Source organism: Chaetodon trifascialis, chromosome 16 (assembly GCF_039877785.1).
Source record: "Chaetodon trifascialis isolate fChaTrf1 chromosome 16, fChaTrf1.hap1, whole genome shotgun sequence".
In the NCBI taxonomy this organism is placed as follows: domain Eukaryota; kingdom Metazoa; phylum Chordata; class Actinopteri; order Chaetodontiformes; family Chaetodontidae; genus Chaetodon; species Chaetodon trifascialis.
Genome location: NC_092071.1, coordinates 1923295 through 1943811, shown reverse-complemented (window position 1 = coordinate 1943811; position 20517 = coordinate 1923295). Strand labels below are relative to the sequence as shown.

The 20517-nt window shown below is 45.9% G+C and overlaps 2 protein-coding genes across 3 annotated transcripts; both read right to left on the bottom strand.

The window, feature by feature from the left end:
• Window positions 1–575: 575 nt before the first annotated feature.
• LOC139345134 (adapter molecule crk-like) lies at window positions 576–9596 on the bottom strand. Its single transcript, XM_070983631.1, has 3 exons — window positions 9063–9596; window positions 6682–7283; window positions 576–4664 (listed from the first exon to the last, which is right to left on the bottom strand). The coding sequence occupies exons 1-3, from the start codon at window positions 9280–9282 to the stop codon at window positions 4530–4532; spliced, it is 957 nt and encodes a 318-aa protein (XP_070839732.1). The 5' UTR covers window positions 9283–9596; the 3' UTR covers window positions 576–4529.
• Window positions 9597–10937: 1341 nt separating this feature from the next.
• Window positions 10938–19675, bottom strand: LOC139344829 (smoothelin-like protein 2). Of its 2 annotated transcripts, XM_070983227.1 has the most exons (14): window positions 19473–19675; window positions 18441–19333; window positions 14671–14740; window positions 14451–14588; window positions 13990–14139; window positions 13690–13848; window positions 13358–13573; window positions 13116–13253; window positions 12967–13029; window positions 12781–12838; window positions 12562–12687; window positions 12345–12459; window positions 11466–11617; window positions 10938–11367 (listed from the first exon to the last, which is right to left on the bottom strand). In XM_070983227.1, the coding sequence occupies exons 2-14, from the start codon at window positions 18957–18959 to the stop codon at window positions 11241–11243; spliced, it is 2031 nt and encodes a 676-aa protein (XP_070839328.1). In that variant the 5' UTR covers window positions 18960–19333; window positions 19473–19675; the 3' UTR covers window positions 10938–11240. The 2 variants fall into 2 exon arrangements, with proteins under 2 accessions (XP_070839328.1, XP_070839326.1); XM_070983225.1 differs by having other exon boundaries at window positions 18441–19675.
• Window positions 19676–20517: the final 842 nt, after the last annotated feature.

Genomic DNA, 20517 nt, shown 5'->3' with positions numbered 1-20517 from the left:
AGTCTTCATCTCCGCCTACGCCCTCGTGCCAAGTCCCAAAATAAGGCACTCTGTGAGATTACCCCCATTAAACTCCATTCAAATATCGACAAATCAGTATCAAATAAACTCTAATTACATCTAACATCTCAACGATGCAGCTATTTTTATTCAAATCTAATAACTCTTCCATTCGGCGTACATATAAACCACAAATAAGCATTTATTTAGATATTTTTACTTGTGTTTTTCATAGTGATACTGGCCTCTTCTGTTTGAGCTGATGTAATATTTTACTAAAAACCCTGCATCAATAAGCAAAATCATGCTGAAAAAAAAAACCTTTTAAATTGATGTAAAGTGAAAAAATTAGTAATTGTACATGCCTGAATGATCTTTTCTTAGAGTAGTTGAAGCCAAAATAAATATATTATATATATGTGTGTGTGTCTTTAAATTTAATTTTATACTTACACTACTCAATATTTAAGCTTATTTTGTTATTTACACATATAAGTATATTAATCACTGTGGTGTGACACAGAATTCAATGTAAAGGCATTGCAGAAGATTTGGAGACAGTAAAGGCCAAACTGACAATCTGGTACATTTTTATTGACTAGGTATATTAACACATTACATGCTACAGAAAATAAAAAAAAGGTTGATTTTAACTTCAAATAATATATTTCCATAACACGTGGAGACACTGGTACTCTTTAAAAAATCCTATGTTTGCTTGTTCAGGTCCTCTTCAAAGTCGGGGTGAAATGGCACAAAAGGAGAAATAAATGATCATTATGAAAAGCTAAAAGAGCATTTCAGCATTATTTGGCATGAAGAGACTCCACGTGTTTCGTCTCGAGCTGCAGAGATAAGGTGCACATCGTAGGATCTTCAGTGGTGTTTCTGAAATATTCGACTCGCTGCTGTGGAGCAGCTCAGATGAAATCATGAAACGAGGATATTTTCTCTCAGTTCTGAGAGTTCAATGCCACACATCTGGATGTAATACCCGCTGAACACTTTGCATAAAGGAAGTAGAAAAAATAGAAAAATAGGATGAAAAACATAAAAAAATAACATGATACCAGGACAGAACAGACAGAAGCAACAAAAACCGTTCAAACATCTTTTTGATCCAACTGATGCAAAACAATGACGACACTCGACATCACATTTTGCATTTTCAGTTCAGATTTCTGCAAGTTTGTCATCACAAGGTACACGACAGATAATTTAGAGTTCCTAGAACAACATGTGACATGCTGCTGTGTTTTGGGATCCAGTTACACCGGATCGCCTTTAAAACCGTGGAGGCGTATCAGCACATGAGCGGCTGCGTGCGCTTTGCTGAGCTCAAATATTCCACCTTAACAAACATGAAATGTGGGGCATGTGTTTATTAACATACACAGGGCTGTATGTGACCCACAGGTGTGGCTCAAATTTCTTAATAAACATATCAGGATAATAAAAATATGGCATTAATGTGGCGTACAAAAAATAATTTCATCAAATTTGAGTCTCAATAACAAAAGATGGAGGGAAAGTGTCACAATTTTTAAAAAAACACTGTAAACTCAGACTGTATGTCAGGATATCAGGATCAGATACAGAAGGTGTTCAGGTCTATGCTCCTCTGATGGATCTACAGCTTCTCCCCATCCTGAATGTTCTGGACGCTGCAGGAAGCGACGCATTAATGATTTCTGTGCATCGGCGTTGTTTATACATCTGACCCCTGCACACCGTTCATCTTGATTTGGAAAGCACAGACAGAATGTATTTATGTGAGCACTATGGAAACTATTTGGCCGCGTGTTGTTCATCTTAAAATATCAAAAACAATACTGACTGGCTGACGGAGGCTTAGGCTTCAGGCCAGCAAGTTCCTACGAACACTCCTCATCTTTTCCAGCAGCAGACGTGAGGTAGAGAGGATGTAACTGCAGATCCTCCCGTGAAGGACAACGAATATTTCAACGTGCAGCTGGGGTTTGTCACTCAGCGCGCTCCCGCTTCTGTTTAGCACTGTTAGCACACAAGAAGCAGCCGCTGCATGTAAGGGAGAGGAGAAGGTGCGACCCAACCTTCGCTTGCTCTAACAGGTGAGTGAAGAGACTGTGACCACAGCATCGGTTTACTGCAGCTAATTAGTGTTCACTACGTTACCCAGAGTAACAACAGGGATGATGTGAAGGACACCCCGAGCTGGCATCTGCCTGCAGGATGCTGGAAAAATAGGTAAGACGAGTGAAATCCCTACACTAACAGACCATTAAACGGTTTATTTTCATATTGACATAAAGCTCAGCGGCGTACGAGTGTTTAGAGAAGCTTTATGAGTAATTAATGTGGAAAAAGCTGATAAACCTACAGAAAAATGACGTCACGGCGTCCCATAGAGTGACATAACGTCTGTTTCACCAGTCACACATAAAAACAGCAGTGATAATAGTGTTTCAGGGTGGATTTTATCTGCATCTCCGAATCATAAAAAGCCTGCTGGAAGACAAAAATAAAACCCGTCAACCTTTCTCCTCTCATCCTCTAAAGCAGCCTCAGGGGAAACGTCTTCTGCTGCATCTCAAGTCGTCCATGTTGGCACTGAATAGTGTTTCAAAGGAGGAACAGAAAATAAAAAGTACACAGTCCTCTGGTAACAAAAGTAAAATATAAAGGAAGGAAAAATGTTTACACTATTTAGCATGTAAGGTGTGTGTATATATAGTCAACTCTATCATAATATTTTCCACTTTTAGTACAAAAAAAGAGGACTTGGTTGGTAGTGTGGGATGTAATAAGTCGGCGGAGTCGTCTTGGCGAGGAGGGACATCGTCCTCCTCCACGAGACGGCGTCACCGGGACAAGTCTTTGCTCGTTTCACAGTCCAGCTCTACAAAAACTCACTGATTCATGATTCTGTGAGAGAAGTCGAGTGTTTCGTCTCCTGCGTGCCATCGATTTTTTCCCTTCTGTGCATGAATGAAATGATGTGGGTGAAGACACACAGACGCCGCAGGAAGAAGAGGAGGTCGACTCCGCTGCGTGTGTGTGTGAGAGTGTGTGTGTGGTGCAGGCTTCAATACTGGGCTGGAGGTGTGTAGACTAGGGCTCGACTGATATCGGTTTCTGGCGCCTCAAACTGCCGATGTTTGATTTCAACCCGTTCCACTGAACGTCTCCTTAAGCCTTCGATTCCCGTCAGAACTGATTCGTTTAGGGCGACGAGCTTCTGCTGGGATGGATGCTGCGTTCAGTCACAGTATCACCAGGTGATCCACTTTCACACCTGCAGTTTGGTCCATTCAGTCTGGACCAGTCTGGCTCCACTTCCTGTTCACGCTGACTTATTACGAATGAGTTAAACACGTCAGCAGGAAGTGATGGGACCCGACAGGTACGCCACTGACAGACAGTTCTGGTGACATCATACGTAGAGCTGCAGTCAACCAATGAAAATCTTGGTTGAGTGAAATTCTACCTGCTCTTCAACCAATCAGCTCATCGACAGGGGAGAAGAAACCTGCATGTTGTCTCTAGTTTCACTAAAAATGTGCCACTCGGCCGCCGATGCACCTCAACCCTGAACTGATCCAGACACAAAATCATTCTGTCGTCTCGCTCGATGCCCCGCCCACGACCAATGAGTACAGACAGACCACAAGGTGTCAGTCCTCAGCGCTTCACAAACTAAGAGGAGGAGTCAAACCTCAGTGACTATCAGCAGGTCGAGCAGAACTTCACTGAGCTGTACTATAGATGTATCACTGAGGAGACCGTGATAACAGATGGATTGGATTTCAGTTTAGCTTATGAATTCATGATAAAATTCATATCATCACAGAATCAAGAGGCTGGTCTGTTTTGCTTTCACACCAAACAAACAAACAAACACCAGAGTGGAAACGGACTGAAATCCTACTTTTCACGCAGTCTGAACATCTTTCACCGTAGCCAGAATGAACCGAACCACAGAACCAACCAGCGTGAAGCCCCTCTGTTCAATGAGCATCATACAGGTAAAGACAGCTGCTGAGGAGATGATATGTTCCTCTCTGGACTCAGACAGCTCAGCTCAGCTAAGCTAAGCTAAGCTAAGCTATGCTAAGCGAACACACTCATCTGTGGACTGATGCAGAGATGAAACTGAATTTTCCGTTGTGATTCCTGGTAAGACAACAGTACGTTCCTTTAAAACGCAGCATTCATAAATATTAAGACAATAAATGCTGCTGTCTGTCTGAATATGAGACATGTTTAATGGGAGGATGTTTACGCGGCTGCAGTGGAGGAGGAGGCCAGCTGGCAGCCAGTTTACAGGTGAACCGATATCAGTGTGGCCTTAGTGTAAACTCTTCGTAACGACATTAGGTACGATTGCCCAGCATGCCTTTCATTGGCTGGGCCAGGAGGGCCTGACCGGTGTAGCTCATTGGTTCAGAAACTGTGTGCTTGTAGAAATCTTTTTCTTTCCGAGCATGACGAAATGACCGCGGGAGAAGGGATGTGCCGGACGCTGTCGGGGTGATGGGAGCGTTTGTTTCTCAGCTCTCGTCGTCCGGATGGTGCTGTTCCAGCAGTCGGACGTGGGTGAAGGGGAAGTGGCCTCGTTTGCCCTTACACTCGCCCTCCCATTGGCCGTTCACGTTGATCTTGGTCACTTTCACCATGTCTCCCACCTGTCGAATGTCAAAACACAAGATCAGCGCGGATACAAGACAAACAGCTTTACTCTCTCTGCTCCAGATCAACCGATGCCAGCCGAAGCTCGAGTCGTCATTACAGCTGCAGCACAGCAGCCAGTCTGATTCACAGGAACAACGTCAGCGTCCACGTCAGTCTGGACGGACGCTTTTCATTACAATCAAAGAGACAGATGTAAGAGGGGGTAACTGACTAACAGCGACCTGCAGAGCTGCGTCACGCTTCCAGACATCACCGTCCACTCTGAGCTCTGACATCCACACTCTGAATCCTGTCTGCAAAGCTGTAACAGGTTGTTTGCAGGTGACGTCATGTGACTCTTCTGTTGCGGCGCAAACTGCAGATGGAGGACAGGAAGTGATTCTCTACATAGGAAGCACTGTGTCACACTCAAAATGCAGAGGAGTTGTATACGGTTGCTCAGATGGATCAAACCCAGAAAGCACGAGCAGCTTTTATCAAGTACCGCTAACAGGAAAGGTGTTTGCCTCCAGACTTTTGTCTGCTTTCATTTGTTTTCTCGAGCAGAACGACGTCTGAATGAGCAGCTAGTTGTTTTATCTGCTGGCTCAACAGCAGCAAAACTGGGATCATGTTCAGGTGAAAAATGGCTTTTCTTCATAACGTACAGGTCACATTCAACATGTTTCTGTTTCTCTCATAATTTCATCTAAACTAGAACTTTCCTTCATCTCGTCCTTTGCAGTTTTCACTTCCTGCCTCTGTCTGAATTTAACGTCATATAGGCCGACCGTTTCTCCAACTGGGAACAACACTGTGTGCAACAGCAGACCAATCTGAAAAGCTGAAGGGTGAATTCAGACGTCTGCAGAAGCGAGTCCTCGCTGCAGTGTCTGCTGCTGTGGTGCTTTAATTGTCAACTTTTAATGTTCATGCTTTTTATGTCAGAAACTGAAAATTACAGCGAGTAGATGAAACTTTTACAGGATGCTTTATAGACTTTAAATAGGATTTATATTCAAAATAACACCACCAGCTGCTGGAAATCACCCAGTAATTGCTGGTCCTGATCTTCAGTGACGCCATCGTGTGCAGCTCTGTGAATCCTGACTTCTACACTTTGGCAGCAGCAGAGGTTCATAAACAGCGTCGTGTCATCTCGCCTGCTCTATCTCACACAGAAGGACACACACGCCGTCTTCCACGCTCGTTATCTCAAATAAAACGGCGGCGCCTGTGTTTCTTGGGAGGACTCAAATGAATGGAGCTCCACAGAGAAACACCGTGAACCCCAACGACACCCTGGTCCAAAGGTGGAGCGTGAGCACTGATCACATCTACGTCAGCTTTAAAATGATTTCACCGATTTCAGCTTTAGCCTCTGTGGCTTCACACTGTAGCTCTGCGTGAATCACTGATGGAGACAAGCTCGCAGAAGGAAGCGCTGAGAGAAACCAACACAACCACATCACAGCTGTTAGCATGTCAGCTGTTTCTTCATTAAACAACACGACGGCTGACTACGAGCTGCGTCTCAGCAGCTGTAATCCACGGAGCCTCTGAGCTGCGAGTTAGGAGGCTAAGCTCATTTACTTTAAACAGGATGGACGTCAAACTGTCTTTATTAACCTTTAACGTTGTTTTATTTACCGATCTGAGCACTGTTTATCTCTGCACTCCGAGCAAACAGCTGAAACTGAGCCTTGTTTCACTGGACTTCAGTGGTGATGAATGTACAATATAACGCTCACATTAATCCAGAGGGCCACGATGTGAACATAAAGAGACGCCAGTGTCAAGGATCTGTGTCTGTCTCTCTACAGCGCCGTCTCATCTGCAGTGTCTTCATGTGCTCTGTCAGCCTGCATTTGTAAAGACACTTTGTGCGTACGCTCACATGCATGAGTAAGCCATTAACAATGAGGACAATCGACGCTGCCTCAGCTGAGACGCACAAGAAGAAAACAGAAAGAGGTTAACAGTGAACAGAAGGACAGCCTGGAGGAAATGCATGCTGGGTGGGATCTCTACCTCCAGAGCCAGCGCCGTCTTGTCGTAGGCGTTGGGCACCCTCTTCTGAATGGCTCGGGCATAGACGGGCCCGTTCTGTAGGTTGGGGAGCTGGGCGTTGACCACAGGCTGAGCGTACTGGCCCGGGTCCCCCAGAGGGTTGGCCTGAGGGGCCCCTGTTCCGTCTGTGCTGCCCGCTACCCCTCCAACCTGCACCCCCTGTCCAGTCCCTACAGTGGGGGGACCCAGGCCAGCAGCGGTGGGCGAGGCGGGCCGGTACTTCTCCACGTAGGGCACGGGGATCATTCCGGCTCGGCCCTCCTGGTTAGCGGCGTTCCACCACTGCTCCTCCGGCTTCTCCAGCACGCGCAGGATGTCGCCCTTGCGGAAGGGGAGGTCCTCCTCATCGTTGCCCGGGAAGTCGAACAGCGCCCGGACAAACTCTGCCTCCTCGGGCTGCTGCGGGACGCCGGCAGAGGAGCTGATGAATCCCGTGTGCTTGGCCTTGCTGATGGGCTCTATGAGCGTGGTGGTGTCCAGGTAGTGGATCTTATAAAACTCTAGCAGGGCCGGCAGCGCCTCAAACTCCTGATCCCCGATCCGAAACCGAGGAGGAGCCAAACCTGATGAAGGAGAGTGACTTTGTTAGTTTGCTGAAGGTAACGTTTAAGGACACCAATGCATCAAAGGGGCGACGAGGCTTCAGCGTAGAATCCAAAATGAGGCTGATGTGATGTCATATCACCATGCATTAAATCTAAATGACAACTCATTTATAAATACAATAACCTGGTTTGGGATAATTCAGTCATTTAAATGCAGGACAAATCCAGATAATTCAGCACATTCACGCAAAAACTGCATAAATCCAAATCTGCCATAAAGCAAACCTGTGTATGATTTACAGACTCCAGGATTACACAACCAGAGATGTGAAAAGGAGTTTACTCAGTGGAAACAACAGCAAAATCTCCACAGGCTGACAAACCTATACCAGCGTATCCCTCGGTCTTATCAGGACAGCGTGAAGTGGCTTTAGCCCACATCGTTTGTGCAACACTGCACATTTATTAGCCAACATGTTCAGGCAATGAGTCCAGTTATATTTGAGTTGTTTTGATTTAGGCTGAGAAATGCAGGAGTTAGCATCTGCTAAAGGCCATTTTCATGTCATTGGTGTGCACGTCACGTCACGTCACGTCACGTCACGTCACATCACGTCACATCACAGCGCTTGATTCTGTCTAAACTTTGGCTCCATGTTTTACTTTAGTTCAAATAACAGCCCAAAAAACTGTGTGCTGTCCCTACAAATCATCCACTTACTTGACTGACATTTAAAAATCCACTTACGACTTAAGATATTTGACATATCTTCTCTAGCAGACTAGTGTAATTACATGTCTGCTATAATAACCCAACAATTGATGATTTACTACAGAGAGGCGGATAAAAATGGTCCAATGCTGAAGAAGCCCAGAAAGGACAAAGAGCTCCGAGCACAGCAGCAGCAGCAGACCTGGAAGCAGGGCTCTGTACGAGCAGCAGGGCAGGATCACAGACATTCCTGAAACGCCAATCTGGCCAGTCATCCTCCAGTTGTGACAGCCCAGCCTGCCCAGTTCCATTCAGTTCCATTCAGCGCCTGCAGCCCTGCCCACCTCACTGCCGCTGGCCGCTGAGCCTCCGTCCTGCTGCCTACACATGGACAAAACACGCCTCAACCCCCAGCCAGGAAACATTCATAAATGAGCCCGACTACCGTGGCTGAATGATAAGTCTGATTGGCTGCTGTAGCTATCATTAGCTAGCTAGACACCAAACTCCGTTCAAAAAGTAGCCCACTTAACTTTGCTATTCCAAAAACCACACATTTTGGACACTTGCGTTAACGTTACTTAAGATTTCATTGAATTGTTTGGCTCGGCTGATACACCCAACACATGCCGATTAGTCTCAATCCCAACATGTAATTTCAGTCACTGGTGTTACCACCTCAGACTGACTCTTCTCATCTACACACAGCAGCTAGCCAGTTAGCTAACGTGCATGGTCCCAAATACAGGGCGGTAGCGAGAAGCGTCAACCACAAGTAAAAGATGTAATTTTTGCACATAAGAGTGAATATTATGATGTTATATACCTGCCGACTCGAAGAGTACCATCCGACAACACAAGAAATACTCAAACGTCAGTAATTAAGTTCAGGAATATTACCGATTTATCAAGATCAAGTTAAATTGTACAATTCGTAAAGGGCGTTTGGCGTGACATGAGAGTGGCACTGGCTCCAAGCACAAGAGAATTAAAATGAAAATACGTATTGTAACGATAGTGTTGGGTTAACGTGTGTAGCAAGCTCAGCTAAGTACCTCGCCAGGTGACAAACAACTGAACGTTACCTGAGCCAGATTGCCGGTTGTTACTGATGCTGTTGATTATATAATGGGACACTTTGGAGTTCTCTGAAACGGACAGCACGTAGTCTCCAGGGCTGGTGATTGAGTCCCTCACCAGGAAAACGCCGTGTCTCTGTCCCTGTAAAAGAGAACCTGCCTCCTGGCGGCTCAGCCTTCCCCAGTACCAGCTAGCACGGTCTTCGGCATCAAAATTACCGGCCATGGTTGTGAAATCCTGTCCGAGGCTTGAGGCCTTTCCCCTTCGCCTCTCCCTATCCGCAACTCATACAAAACTTTGGTTGACTAACGCTGTTCCTGAATAAACGGCACAACACCGCGAGTTTATCCCACATCCACGAGTAACGTCAAAGCGTTTAAGTTCACGGAACTTCTGTAGCTCAACAAGAGCCGACAGTCAACCGCTTAAGCGTTAAAATGACTAAATTAAAAAAATATATAAAACTAATGTGCAACAAGAAACTCCAGGACTGAAATGGCGGATCTGGGGAAAAGTTGACCTCATCTACCGGAAGGGATGCTGGTCAATGGGAAGCGCTGCGTTCATGACCATGGAAAACATCGTAAATGCGAGAAACCAACTCTTTTACTTCTTTTAGATCACAGCAATTTTTACACCTGCTATGCGTTATTTATCGAGCCCCCTTTCATCAATTGTTATAAAATGATAATATTTAAAGTCCACAGGAATGACCACAAAGAACGCGGAAGCTCAATGCACGCACGTGATTTTTTCTCGGTTTGTGTTCCTTCTACTCCGAGGCCGTAAACGCACCATTATTAAACTTTTCTGCAGGTTTTAGTTGCTCCTAATCGGCTTTTAAACTGCTCACACTGCATTTTCTGACCATGAGTTATAAGAAAAAACAATTGAACTGTAAAGTTGTGAAATCTTATAATGTAAAATTGTCGTATATTGTAAAATTTCAGCCCCAGTTTAAAGTTAAGTTTACAACCGATGTAACATTAATATGTAGTATTCGGCCTCCACCTGAAAGCTGAACGATGAGTAAAAACTCTCTTATCGGTCTCTTGGACTTATTGCATAATCTCAGCGCACATGGGGAGTGGGCTTAAAACAGTAAAGATAAAGAAATATTAAAGATTTTAGGTCAGTGGCCTCTTGCGCTACATTTATTCTTCCACTAGATGGCAGCGTACACTCCATTGACGAAATTATCTCTGACAGTGGCTGCAAAAAAGACCAAAAAGATAGGTAAAATATCCATCCATCCATCCATCCATCCATCCATCCATCCATCCATCCATCCATCCATCCACCACGGCTTCTCTGACTGAGTGTGTCCGTGATTTGGACTCCAGAATACTTCTAATAACTTAGCTGACAGGTTGTGGGTTGGTCGTGGATGATGAACGGCCTGGTTCACCACACCATCATCTTCGTCTTCATATTTAGAATCGCATCATTGCATAAACATGTCAGCATCTCTCGTCGAAGTTTCCAGAAGATTTAGTCAGACACATGTTTGGGGAGTAACGACAGACGTCAAACATTAAAGTTTATTCTTGAAAAGAGTAGTTTGCAGTGGTGGAAGTATGCACATCCTTTACTCAACTAAGAGTACTAATACTACAGTGTAAAAATACTCTGTTAAATCTTAAATATATCTTAAATATTAAATCTGTCAAATCTGTCTCATATTTGTCTCTGCTTTGTAATTCACCTCAACAATGTAAAACATTCACAACAACAATGAAAAATATTAGAAAATCGCTTTATTTTGCCACATGAAGGCCTCAGGCAGGACTCTGGAGCTTTTGTGTGCTGGTTCATAACTCTGTGGCCATCTCTCCAAACACTGATTGACCAACAGCAGCTGTTACAGACTGTCATCATTCATCCATCTGCGATTACAGCATTTTTATTGATTCAAGAGCGACAGAAGAAACCAGCCTCCCTTTGTTAAACACGGCAATATCACAGGCAAACACATCTGAGCCCACGCCATGAGAAACGGCACGTTCAGAGTCGGTGTCAGCACACTGGGACTCCTCAGAGACACTGGTCAACCAGTTTAAAGCTGCTTGTTTGTGATTGGGTCAGCAGCAGTTTCCTGTTGGTTTGCTTGTCTGGTTCATGGCTCCATCAGTTCACTCGTTCACTCGTTTCACGGAGGCTTTGCTGTCCACTCTGATGCAGAGTTACTCAAACTTCTTCAGGTGGTTGTAGAGGGACTGGACGTACGTAAACACACACATGGGGTCTGGCTTGTCCCCCATCTCCAACATGTCCTCCACCTCGATCAGACGGAGGCAGTCGGCCTGCTCCCTGAAGCATAAAAGATAAAGATGAAAGGAACAGAGAGAAGTGCATTTATAATCACGCATTCGGCCAGAGTCACAGTCTGAACACTGGAGCCGGCTTACTCTGCGGTGGTGAAGGCCAGCTGCAGGTTGTGTCTGCGGTTCGCAGAGTCCAGCGAGTTGTAGTCAAAGTCCAGAGGGAAGAACGAATGGACGAGAGCGCAGAAAGCCAAGCCGTCGCTCCAGCTGGACGAGAAGTTCTGGATGTCGATGTTCTGAGAGAGACGTGATGACAGCGTTACGTCCTTCACGTGCTTTTAAATGTAGTTTCCCTCATTGATCTGTCGTCTCCAGCATAAGAGCAAAGCCTCTCAAAAGCTAATTTAGCATCTTTTCTGCTTCCCGACCTGTTTTCATGAGCTGGTTCTGCTCTGCTCTTTATTTCAAACGTGCTTTCTTTGGTCAGTAACTGTATTTCAAACACTGAACTGTCAGGTGTTAACTTGGTCCAGTAGATGAAACGACCTTTCAGGCCTCGTTGGAAAAATAAACTCTTGACTCGTGATTAAAGAAAGTCCTGACAAGTAACCACGGAGCTTCCTCCTGCAGCCGCTGCAGGCCGTCCATGCTCAGGACGTCAGCAGCTGCTCAGTACAGCTGTTTTATGCTTTTATGTTTGCTCAGTCGTGGAAGTGAAGATGTTAAAATTTCCATTGTGACAGTGACGGCTGGACAGCTGCTGATGAGGATCGTGTGATGTCATCAGCAGGACAGCTACAAAAGCTGCTGTTTCACACGTTAGTGCCAGAAAAAAATGAGAATTTGAGCTTCAACAAGCTGCAGACGTCTATGTGAGATGATCAAAAACCATAAAACAGCAACTAAACGGACGACTGTTTCCTCACAATCACTAAAAATGTATCTTCCCGAAAAAGAACGTCAAAGAATGCTCGTCAGCTGTTACATGACATCGTTTCATTGATTACAGATGTTCGATCGTACCTGATAGCCGATGGTTTTTGAGCGGCACCACTCCAACAGGATCTGCTTTATTCCGCTGGCGCTCGACACCCCAAAACTCTGCGAGCGCTTCAGCTTCGGCTTTGAGTCCTTTGGTCTAATCATGAGAAACATAACTCACTGTGTGACCGTGTGTCACTGATATCTGGGCTGCAGACATGTATTAAGACGACATGGAAAACATTTTAAGCGCACTCACTTTGTGGGCTCTGAGTTCATCCTCTCAAAGAGGGCGCGCTTGGCCTGAGCGCCGTTGGAGCGTGGAAGCGTTTGTGATTTCATCACATCCTGCTTAAACTCGACGCCGCCGGCTTTGTTCACCTTCCTGCAGAGAAAACAGCAGATAGAAAGATGTTTGGACCGAAGCCGCTAAAAGTCAGCTGTGAGTTCGCTGCATGCTGCAGAACACGTGTCTTACTTGTCCAAACTTGGTGAGAAACCAGATTTGATGATGGATTTGGAGGGAAGTAGTTTTTCTGCAGGAACAGAAAAAGAAGAAACATGAAAGGATAATCCAAAAGAGACAAAAAGGAAAATCACTTTCTGCTTCCAGACCAGGAAAGTTTCATCTGATCAGGCCTGATGAGGGTTCAGCCTGTTTTACCTGCAGGCTGAGGAAAGCTCACACTCCTCTTCAGACTGGGACTCGGAGTCTTCAGAATCGGGACTGAAATGAGACAAAGTGGAGAAGGTTGAGAAGCAGAAAATTAAGAAAAATCTTAAAAAGGGAACAGAGAGACAGGCTGAACTGACCCCGTTTAAAGGGATATTCTCCGGGTTTCACTGCAGGTTCCTGTGACGCTGACAGACTTGGAGCTGCAGGTGATGAAGAGTCAGCGCTGCATGTGGTCATGGCCGACAGAGGCAGGTGTGGCTTTGGCTGAGCGGCTTCTAATGACGAGAAAACAACATGAAGCTCACGTTCCACCTTTACTGTCACTGACTGTGATGATCCTTCAGTATATGTAAGATATAAGAGCGAGCGTTGAGCGCACCGCGTCTGAACGGGTATTCTGTCCTCTTCACTGTCGGGGACGCCGACGTGGACGGGTTCGCTGCAGGTGCAGGACTCTGATCAGATCTGGGTGCAGCAGAAGTCTCAGAGCAGTTTCTGGTCACAGCTGTGAGAGGAAGATGAGCCAAAGCCTGAGATACAGAGCCCGACTGCTCCTGAGACACCTGAGACCTCGGCTCCTTCGCTGCAGATGCACCTGCACAGGTGAAGGCGGAACAACCGGAAAGAATCAAAAATTTGCAGCTGAAATATGAAAAAACTGAAATACAAGTGAGGAAAAGCTGAAGTTGCATGTGAAATACAGCGACTGACCTCGTAAAAAGGGATATTCTCCTGCTTCTGCTGGTGGAGCGTCTGCTGCGGCTGCTTTAGGACCCGCTGCTGGAGGCTGGGCGGCTTTGGTGGCACTCAGACCTTCTGGACTGGGTTTGGTCGTCATGGCAGTGACGGGCTGATGGGGCTGCAGTTCATCTGAATAAAGAGTGACGTCAAAGAGGAATGAACAGCGCTCGAGTCTCAAAGCGCGAGTCTCCAGGTAGACTTCCCACCTGAGCAGCAAAGCGGATTGTCGACTGAAACCAAGGAGGAGGCAGAAAAAGATCCTCCACTCACCACATTCATCAGGAGACTCGACTGATTTCACCGGAGTTTCCTTTGCTGCTTTGGGCGCTGACGCGGGAACAGCTGCAGCCTCAGAGGTCACTTTTGTCACTGCGGTGAGGGGCTGATGGGGTCTGGTCAGAGGGCCTGACCCGTCCTGGTCTGGAGGACAAAAAATCGTTTGTTCAATCAATGAAACTGTGACTGCAGCGATGGCGGTGGATCAACAACCACTGTTTTTATGTGTCAATTCAACCCTCCAACTTTACTCTGACTTCAACGTCAATGAAAACACAATAATTATGATTATATGAAATAAAAGGAATCTAATCTGCCTTGATTTTATGGTCTGAAGCGTCTTTTTGGATGTTTACAATCAGCTGCTGCAGTATTGTCTTCATGTGGAGCTTCAAACTCATCTCGCAGGTCGTTCTGATAAAGCTGTCAAAAGAAAAACTTTTAATAAAACTGACCGGGCGTGTCCGGGGTTTCCACGCCAGGCTGAGGAGCTCTGGCAGAGGACTCTGGGCCTGGCTTCGTGGTGGAGGTGAGAGGCCAGTGGGACTGACAAACAGCTTCAGCGGTCTGGACTGAGTCCACCGATGAGCTCTCTGAGGAGACATAAACAAACAGCCAAAGGTGAGTTCAGCCCGTCAGGTTACCTGTGAGGACGCTCTCAGATCATCTGCATACCTGAGTTTCCATTCTCCTGTGTCGTCGTGGTAACGTGGGAAACAGTTTTCTCTCCCTTTGCATCGGCGCCCTGAACAGGAAAGACAAGAAGGACACTGTGAGCGAGCGTTCATGAACAAAAGACATCGATGCAGGAAGGGTCGTTCACAGCCGCAAAGCAACACAGCAAGTTAACGGAGGGCTGACGTGACAGGGCAACAGTATGATCAACCAAAGAAGAAGAAGAAGAAGAAGAAGAAGAAGAAGATGTACATATATGTTTACATATTCATGCAAGTCAAAATCTTTGAACTCTAATCAATCTGAGCTGTTCATACTGATCCAGAATGCTCTGTGTGGCGGGTCTTACTTCCTGGCTGGACTCTCACTTTTAAAGAGTTGCATTGTGGGAACAGTTTGGTGTTTAGGTGGTTATTTAAGACATGCAGCTGATTGTGTCTGTGTCTCTGAAACAAACTGGGTTCAACATTCGTTTGCTCACAACAAACAAAGACGTTCTTTGTCTCTCAGACTGCTGCGCACTGCAGAGCTAAAATTAATTTTTAGGCTTTTTTCATCTGTGTGTGTGTGTGTGTGTGTGTGTGTGTGTGTGTGTGTGTGTGTGTGTGTGTGTGTGTGTCCGCACGCTAACAGCTGAAAACATCTTCTCTAATGACAGCTGTGGCCAACAAACTCATGTTCCCACTGAGAGGCTATTTTAGATTTTGCAATCGGCCACTTTGCAAGAGTTTCCGCTCCACTCTTCTTACATCCCAATATAGCCCCAAATGGATGCTTCGGAAACCAGCGAGTTAGCCTCAACAGTTCAAATAGCACCTAAGTATATCAGCCTGGAGCTTGGGCGGTCTGCCCCCCCTCCCACCCCCGAGCTTTCTGCTTTCCAGAGACAGGCAGCGGTCTGGCATCCACGTGACAGAACGGTTTCAGCCCGTCCATCAGCTCGTCGTCAGCAGGGAGATTAACAGCACAGTGATCTGTGGGCTCCACGATAGCTCCACCGTCTGACTCTGTCTGACCCTGCTTATCCCCTCCACCCCCGGCTGGGTTTACCTCCACATCACCGTGGCTGTGTCTTAGAAACACACAAACATACAAACACAGTGACGTCCATTAGAAGAAATGAATACCAAATTATTTTTAGCACCACTGAGGATGATTCTGATCGTTAGGGGCCATGAGGAAATAACACTTTATGCTACTGAGCTTTTTAAAACGCTCAGTTTTTACTTAAGATTTAAAAATCCATTCAGTTCATGAAGTAGATGCACACTGCATCGTCCAACCAGGTATCTGGATGAGACAAGCTAACACACCTGGACATGGCATGTGTTGGCCTAAAAGGTGTTGACGTGATCTTCACAGTTTGGTTCAATCTCACTGTTCTCATCAATCTAATTTCCAGCTGTGTTCAGCAAAAGATTAGAAACCAACTGTATGCTAGCACAGACAAAGCTAGCGACTTTTTAGCAGCGAGAGCCAGATGTTTCTCAGGAGCTGGTTGAGACCAAAACAGAACTAAAAGGAGAGTTTGGATGCAAAAACACGCCTTCAAGTAAAAGCTAATGTTGTTTTGTGCCTGCTAATAATTTGCTAACAGGACTCAGGAGCTAGCATCTAGTGGTCATTAGTGGTACTACAGCACATCCTCACGCACTTGGCATTGTCGTCAGGTTGGCAGCAATTCGAGTTGAGACACAATAATCTTTTCATTCATTCAAAGTGACAAAAATGTTGGATGTAGCCCCCCAACAGTCCTCCCCAGTCCAGGCTTACCATTGCTACACGTAGCTGCTATCAAGGAAAATGACGATCTGAACAGATTTAAGAAATATTGAGGGAAGATGATGTCAACTTTGGAAATGATGGAGCATTAAATGACGAATCAGAGAGCGATCTTGGTGCTGGGGCTGAACTGTGGTACGTCAGAGTGGTGCGACAGGTGGAGAGAGACCAGGTGATCTCAGCGGACAGGAATGTTGGCGGGGTGTGTGTTCCGACAGGACAGCTGGTTGTCCTCTCAGCGTGTGGACTGGGGGTATTACTGACAGGGACGTAGACGCAATTCAACTTTCCATTTGGAGATCTGAGACTCGGATTGGCTGGGAAGCAAGATTCCTGAGCGATTAAGGGACCGAGATTTATTTATATATCTGCCTTCAGAGTGTGAGTGTGAGTTACGTCATAAAAATACACAATAGGTGTACTGTAGGCACTGTTAGCGGTACATAGCATACCTCTCTACATCCCTGACTTCCACTTTCAGGACTTTATTAGTGGACTGATCACAACTGATCATTTAGACTTGCATCTGTGCCTGTCAGACGTGTGTGGACAGTATGTGTTTAAGGTAAGGAAGGAAGCGGCAGCACTGTTGACACAGAGCCAAAGAGCTGCAGGTCAGAGCCAATCACAGACCCCAAAATACATGTGCCCTTTGGAGGACCTGCTGTTATAAAAGAGGGTCATGAGAGGAGGGCTGAGACGGGGGGAGGGGAGGCTGTCAGTGTGTAAGAATGAGAGCGAGGCGGTGGAGCTGCTCTTAAATTAATTTGAGTCAGTGTACGGATATGATGCCTGTAATGTAAGGATTTGAATATTCAGGGTTAATGATGCTGAGTGGCAGCTGACGTAGAAAGGCGTAGGTGTAGAAACACATGTTGGACAAACCAACTGCAGAACCTTCAAACTCTAGTTGTGTGGACCTTCAGCTCAGTTCTTAAGCATCTTTGATGGTTTGGATGTACCACAGTGTTCCAGTGAACAGGGTGGTTCCTGGGTGGATGATGCAGTGAAGCACACCTAAATGACCCACAGAGTCAGGTGAGCCTGTCCCGAGCCACAGACGCAACAGTCCCCTCCTCCAAACAAACAAAGACAGCTGCTGAGGTTCCTCGGCTGGGGGGGCTTCCATACAGGAGGTGCGGTACCATGAGGGTATTTTCAGGCTGACACATGAACAGCGTGAAAAATACATCTGCATCTCACTCGAGGCCATAAGATGTGACGGTGCCAACACAGAGACCGCAGGGACGTCCAGCAATAAAGTTCACGCTATTTAAATTTGTGCCACAACGCAACGTGGAATAACCTGGAAACTGCATTTAAAGGTTGATCAGATACGTGCAGTGAAGTATTTTTCTACCCTTTCCATATATTCTTTTAGGGATTTTTTTTTAGCACTTCTGCTTTATTTGATAGGGACAGCTGAAGAGAGACAGGAAAGGCAGGGGAGAGGGGACGACATGCAGCAAAGGCCCCCAGACCAGAACCGAACCCGGGCCTCTGCAGCAAGGACCCTGACCCAACTCGAGGCTGAAAGCCTGGATTCCCAAAAATCTGAGTAATTCACAAGTTGGGATCAAATCAGGAACTAAGTACTGAACAACTCTGAACAGCTGAAGTCTGAATTAATGACAACACAGAAGATAATTGAAGATAATGAGTTGGTGTCTCTTGTTGTTGGGGATCTAGATTTGTATTAAGTGGTGCATAATACCGACTTGTTACGCTGCATATTTACTGTGTGAGTATGTTTTTGTCCAATCCAACAGACCAGCTGGAAGGTGGATATTATAGGGAAGTCCTTCACAGCTGAAACCAGGTGCATCATATTTTTGGTGACCCATTCTGATTTGCGTACAGCTTCTCTGCACTCTACATCTCTTGTTCATCCATGCATGCATGAATTCCACCACAGACAAATGCTGGTGTCCCTCTTGGTGTTCTTATTCTGTAAACTGTGTGTGTAGAAAGACAGAACGAGGACTCACGTTAATCTCAGCATGTCTCTTTGCTCTCCATGGAGGTGGAGCTGGGGTGTTGCTGGGAGCAGCAGCATGGCCAGCACTTGACCCTGATGGATCAGGGTTTGTGGAAGTGGACTGACTTGACTGGATGCTCTCTGATCTTCCACAGTTAAGCAGACCTCTCTGGTCCTCCTGGGTCTTGGACGGTATCTGTGCATGTCCATTCTCTATACTTTCCTTCACGTTCTTCCCCTTCACCTCAGCAGGACTCTTCTCGATCTTCACCCCGGCGAGACCCTCCACCAGGCGGCTGAGGGCCTCCAACTTCGCCCTCAGTTGCAGGTTCTCCTCCTGCAGCCTGGTCACGGCTCCGGCCAAGGGTCCGTTAGAAATGCACAGCTCCTCGATCCGCTGCTCTATGCGCTGCTTGAAAGCACTTACGTCCACGTGCACCTCTCTGACGGCAGCTTGTAATGTGGCCTGGAACTGAACCAGAGCCTGGTTCACCATCGCCTCCTGAACACTCTCTGTGGCTACATCCATGGCTTCTTTAGAGACCCTCACCACCCCTGGAATTCAAGTTGAATGAGTAATGGGGTGGTCAGCGTGGAGCTCAGGAACCAAACCTTCTGTCTTTCTTGTCTTGTCCAGTTCGATCTCTGATTCCTTAAAATTAAATCAAGGGTTTGAGTTCTTCACCAAATGATTTTTCTACTAATTCCTTCCTTCTGAAAACCTTCAAAGATATCTGCGCTGTCCCACACCACGTTTCCAGCAAAGATGAAGATGCAAAAAGGGTTTTAAAGGACGACTCTGGTTGCAGGAAGATTCCCTCCTGGGCAGCAGCTCATTGAAGTCCATCAAGCTCCATGGAGGACTTCTCTCAATGTGCGTGTTCTCTTGTGCTCTCCTCTCATCTGTTTAAAGTAAGAGTAATAGTTATTTATAAGCCACGGAAAACTCATGTACAATGTCATCTTGGGAAAAGAGATTACGCACTGGATGGGCAGATCAGGTTCTCCGTGCATGCAAGAGCTGAGGAATGATCAAACTAACCTTTCAGAGGGATCTGGGTGAAGTGGCAGGCGATTCTGTTCCGTCTTCCTCTTTGGTGGCGCGTCGACTATGTGTTTCCTGGATGTCAAGCCCTGCTGCCCCAGCACAGTGTGTTATCTGAGCTATCTGTGTCTGCTAAGCTGAGGGGCAACAGGTTCGCCTCTGTATTTTGGGACATAAAGGGGCGGGAAAGATGAAATGGGGAGGAGGGTCCAGGATTATTCAGATGTTCTTGTCTCTCTTTGCTGCTTGTTAAACCGTCGTTCTGCACTGTGACTGCACTTTGTTGGGAGTCGATTTCAAGACGTTCTGTTCTTTATTCAAAGCGAATGCCAAGTTCACTGAAACATGAGGAAGACCTGATCAGTAACACGGGAGGGAAGATAATATTTTAGTTACTCTAAAAATGCACTCCAGTGTCAAGACCAAACCATCTCAAAACCTAAAGGCCCCTGATGTTCTTAGATGCTCCTTGCTGTTACTTAAAAGTTCAATATGTGAGATTTCCTGCCACTAGATGTCGTCCTAGAACACCAGCATCTCACAGCGTTTCCTGTCTGACGTCTTCATTTTCTTGTGTTTTTTGTCCATTTGCAATTTTTCTTAAGTTCTCTTGGCTCTTCATACTTTTCGCCCAAACACCTAAAAAAAGGTATTTTCCAGCACTGAAAGGTTCCCTCAGTTTGGTTTCTCGTCATGTTGCTTCAGAATAAACAAATATATAAAAAATGGATGAATGTATAAACCAATAACATCAAGAATTGCTCATCAGCCACTTGTCAAGAGGGATATTGCTTGTTCTTCATCTTATTATAGAGGCTGATGAAGAAGAGGTTGGATTATTCCCACCTACACTGACGCTCGGAGTCTAAACCCACTGATATATTTATTATTACTGTTTGATTAACCTTCAGGATGTCATAAACTGTCAGTTTTAAAAGAGTCCTCTACGACAGCTTGCAGAGCCACGTTGACATTGGTTGATTATATATGACTTCAAATAAGAAAGCTCCAGTGTGGTAATTATTTCCAGGCTGCTGGTTAA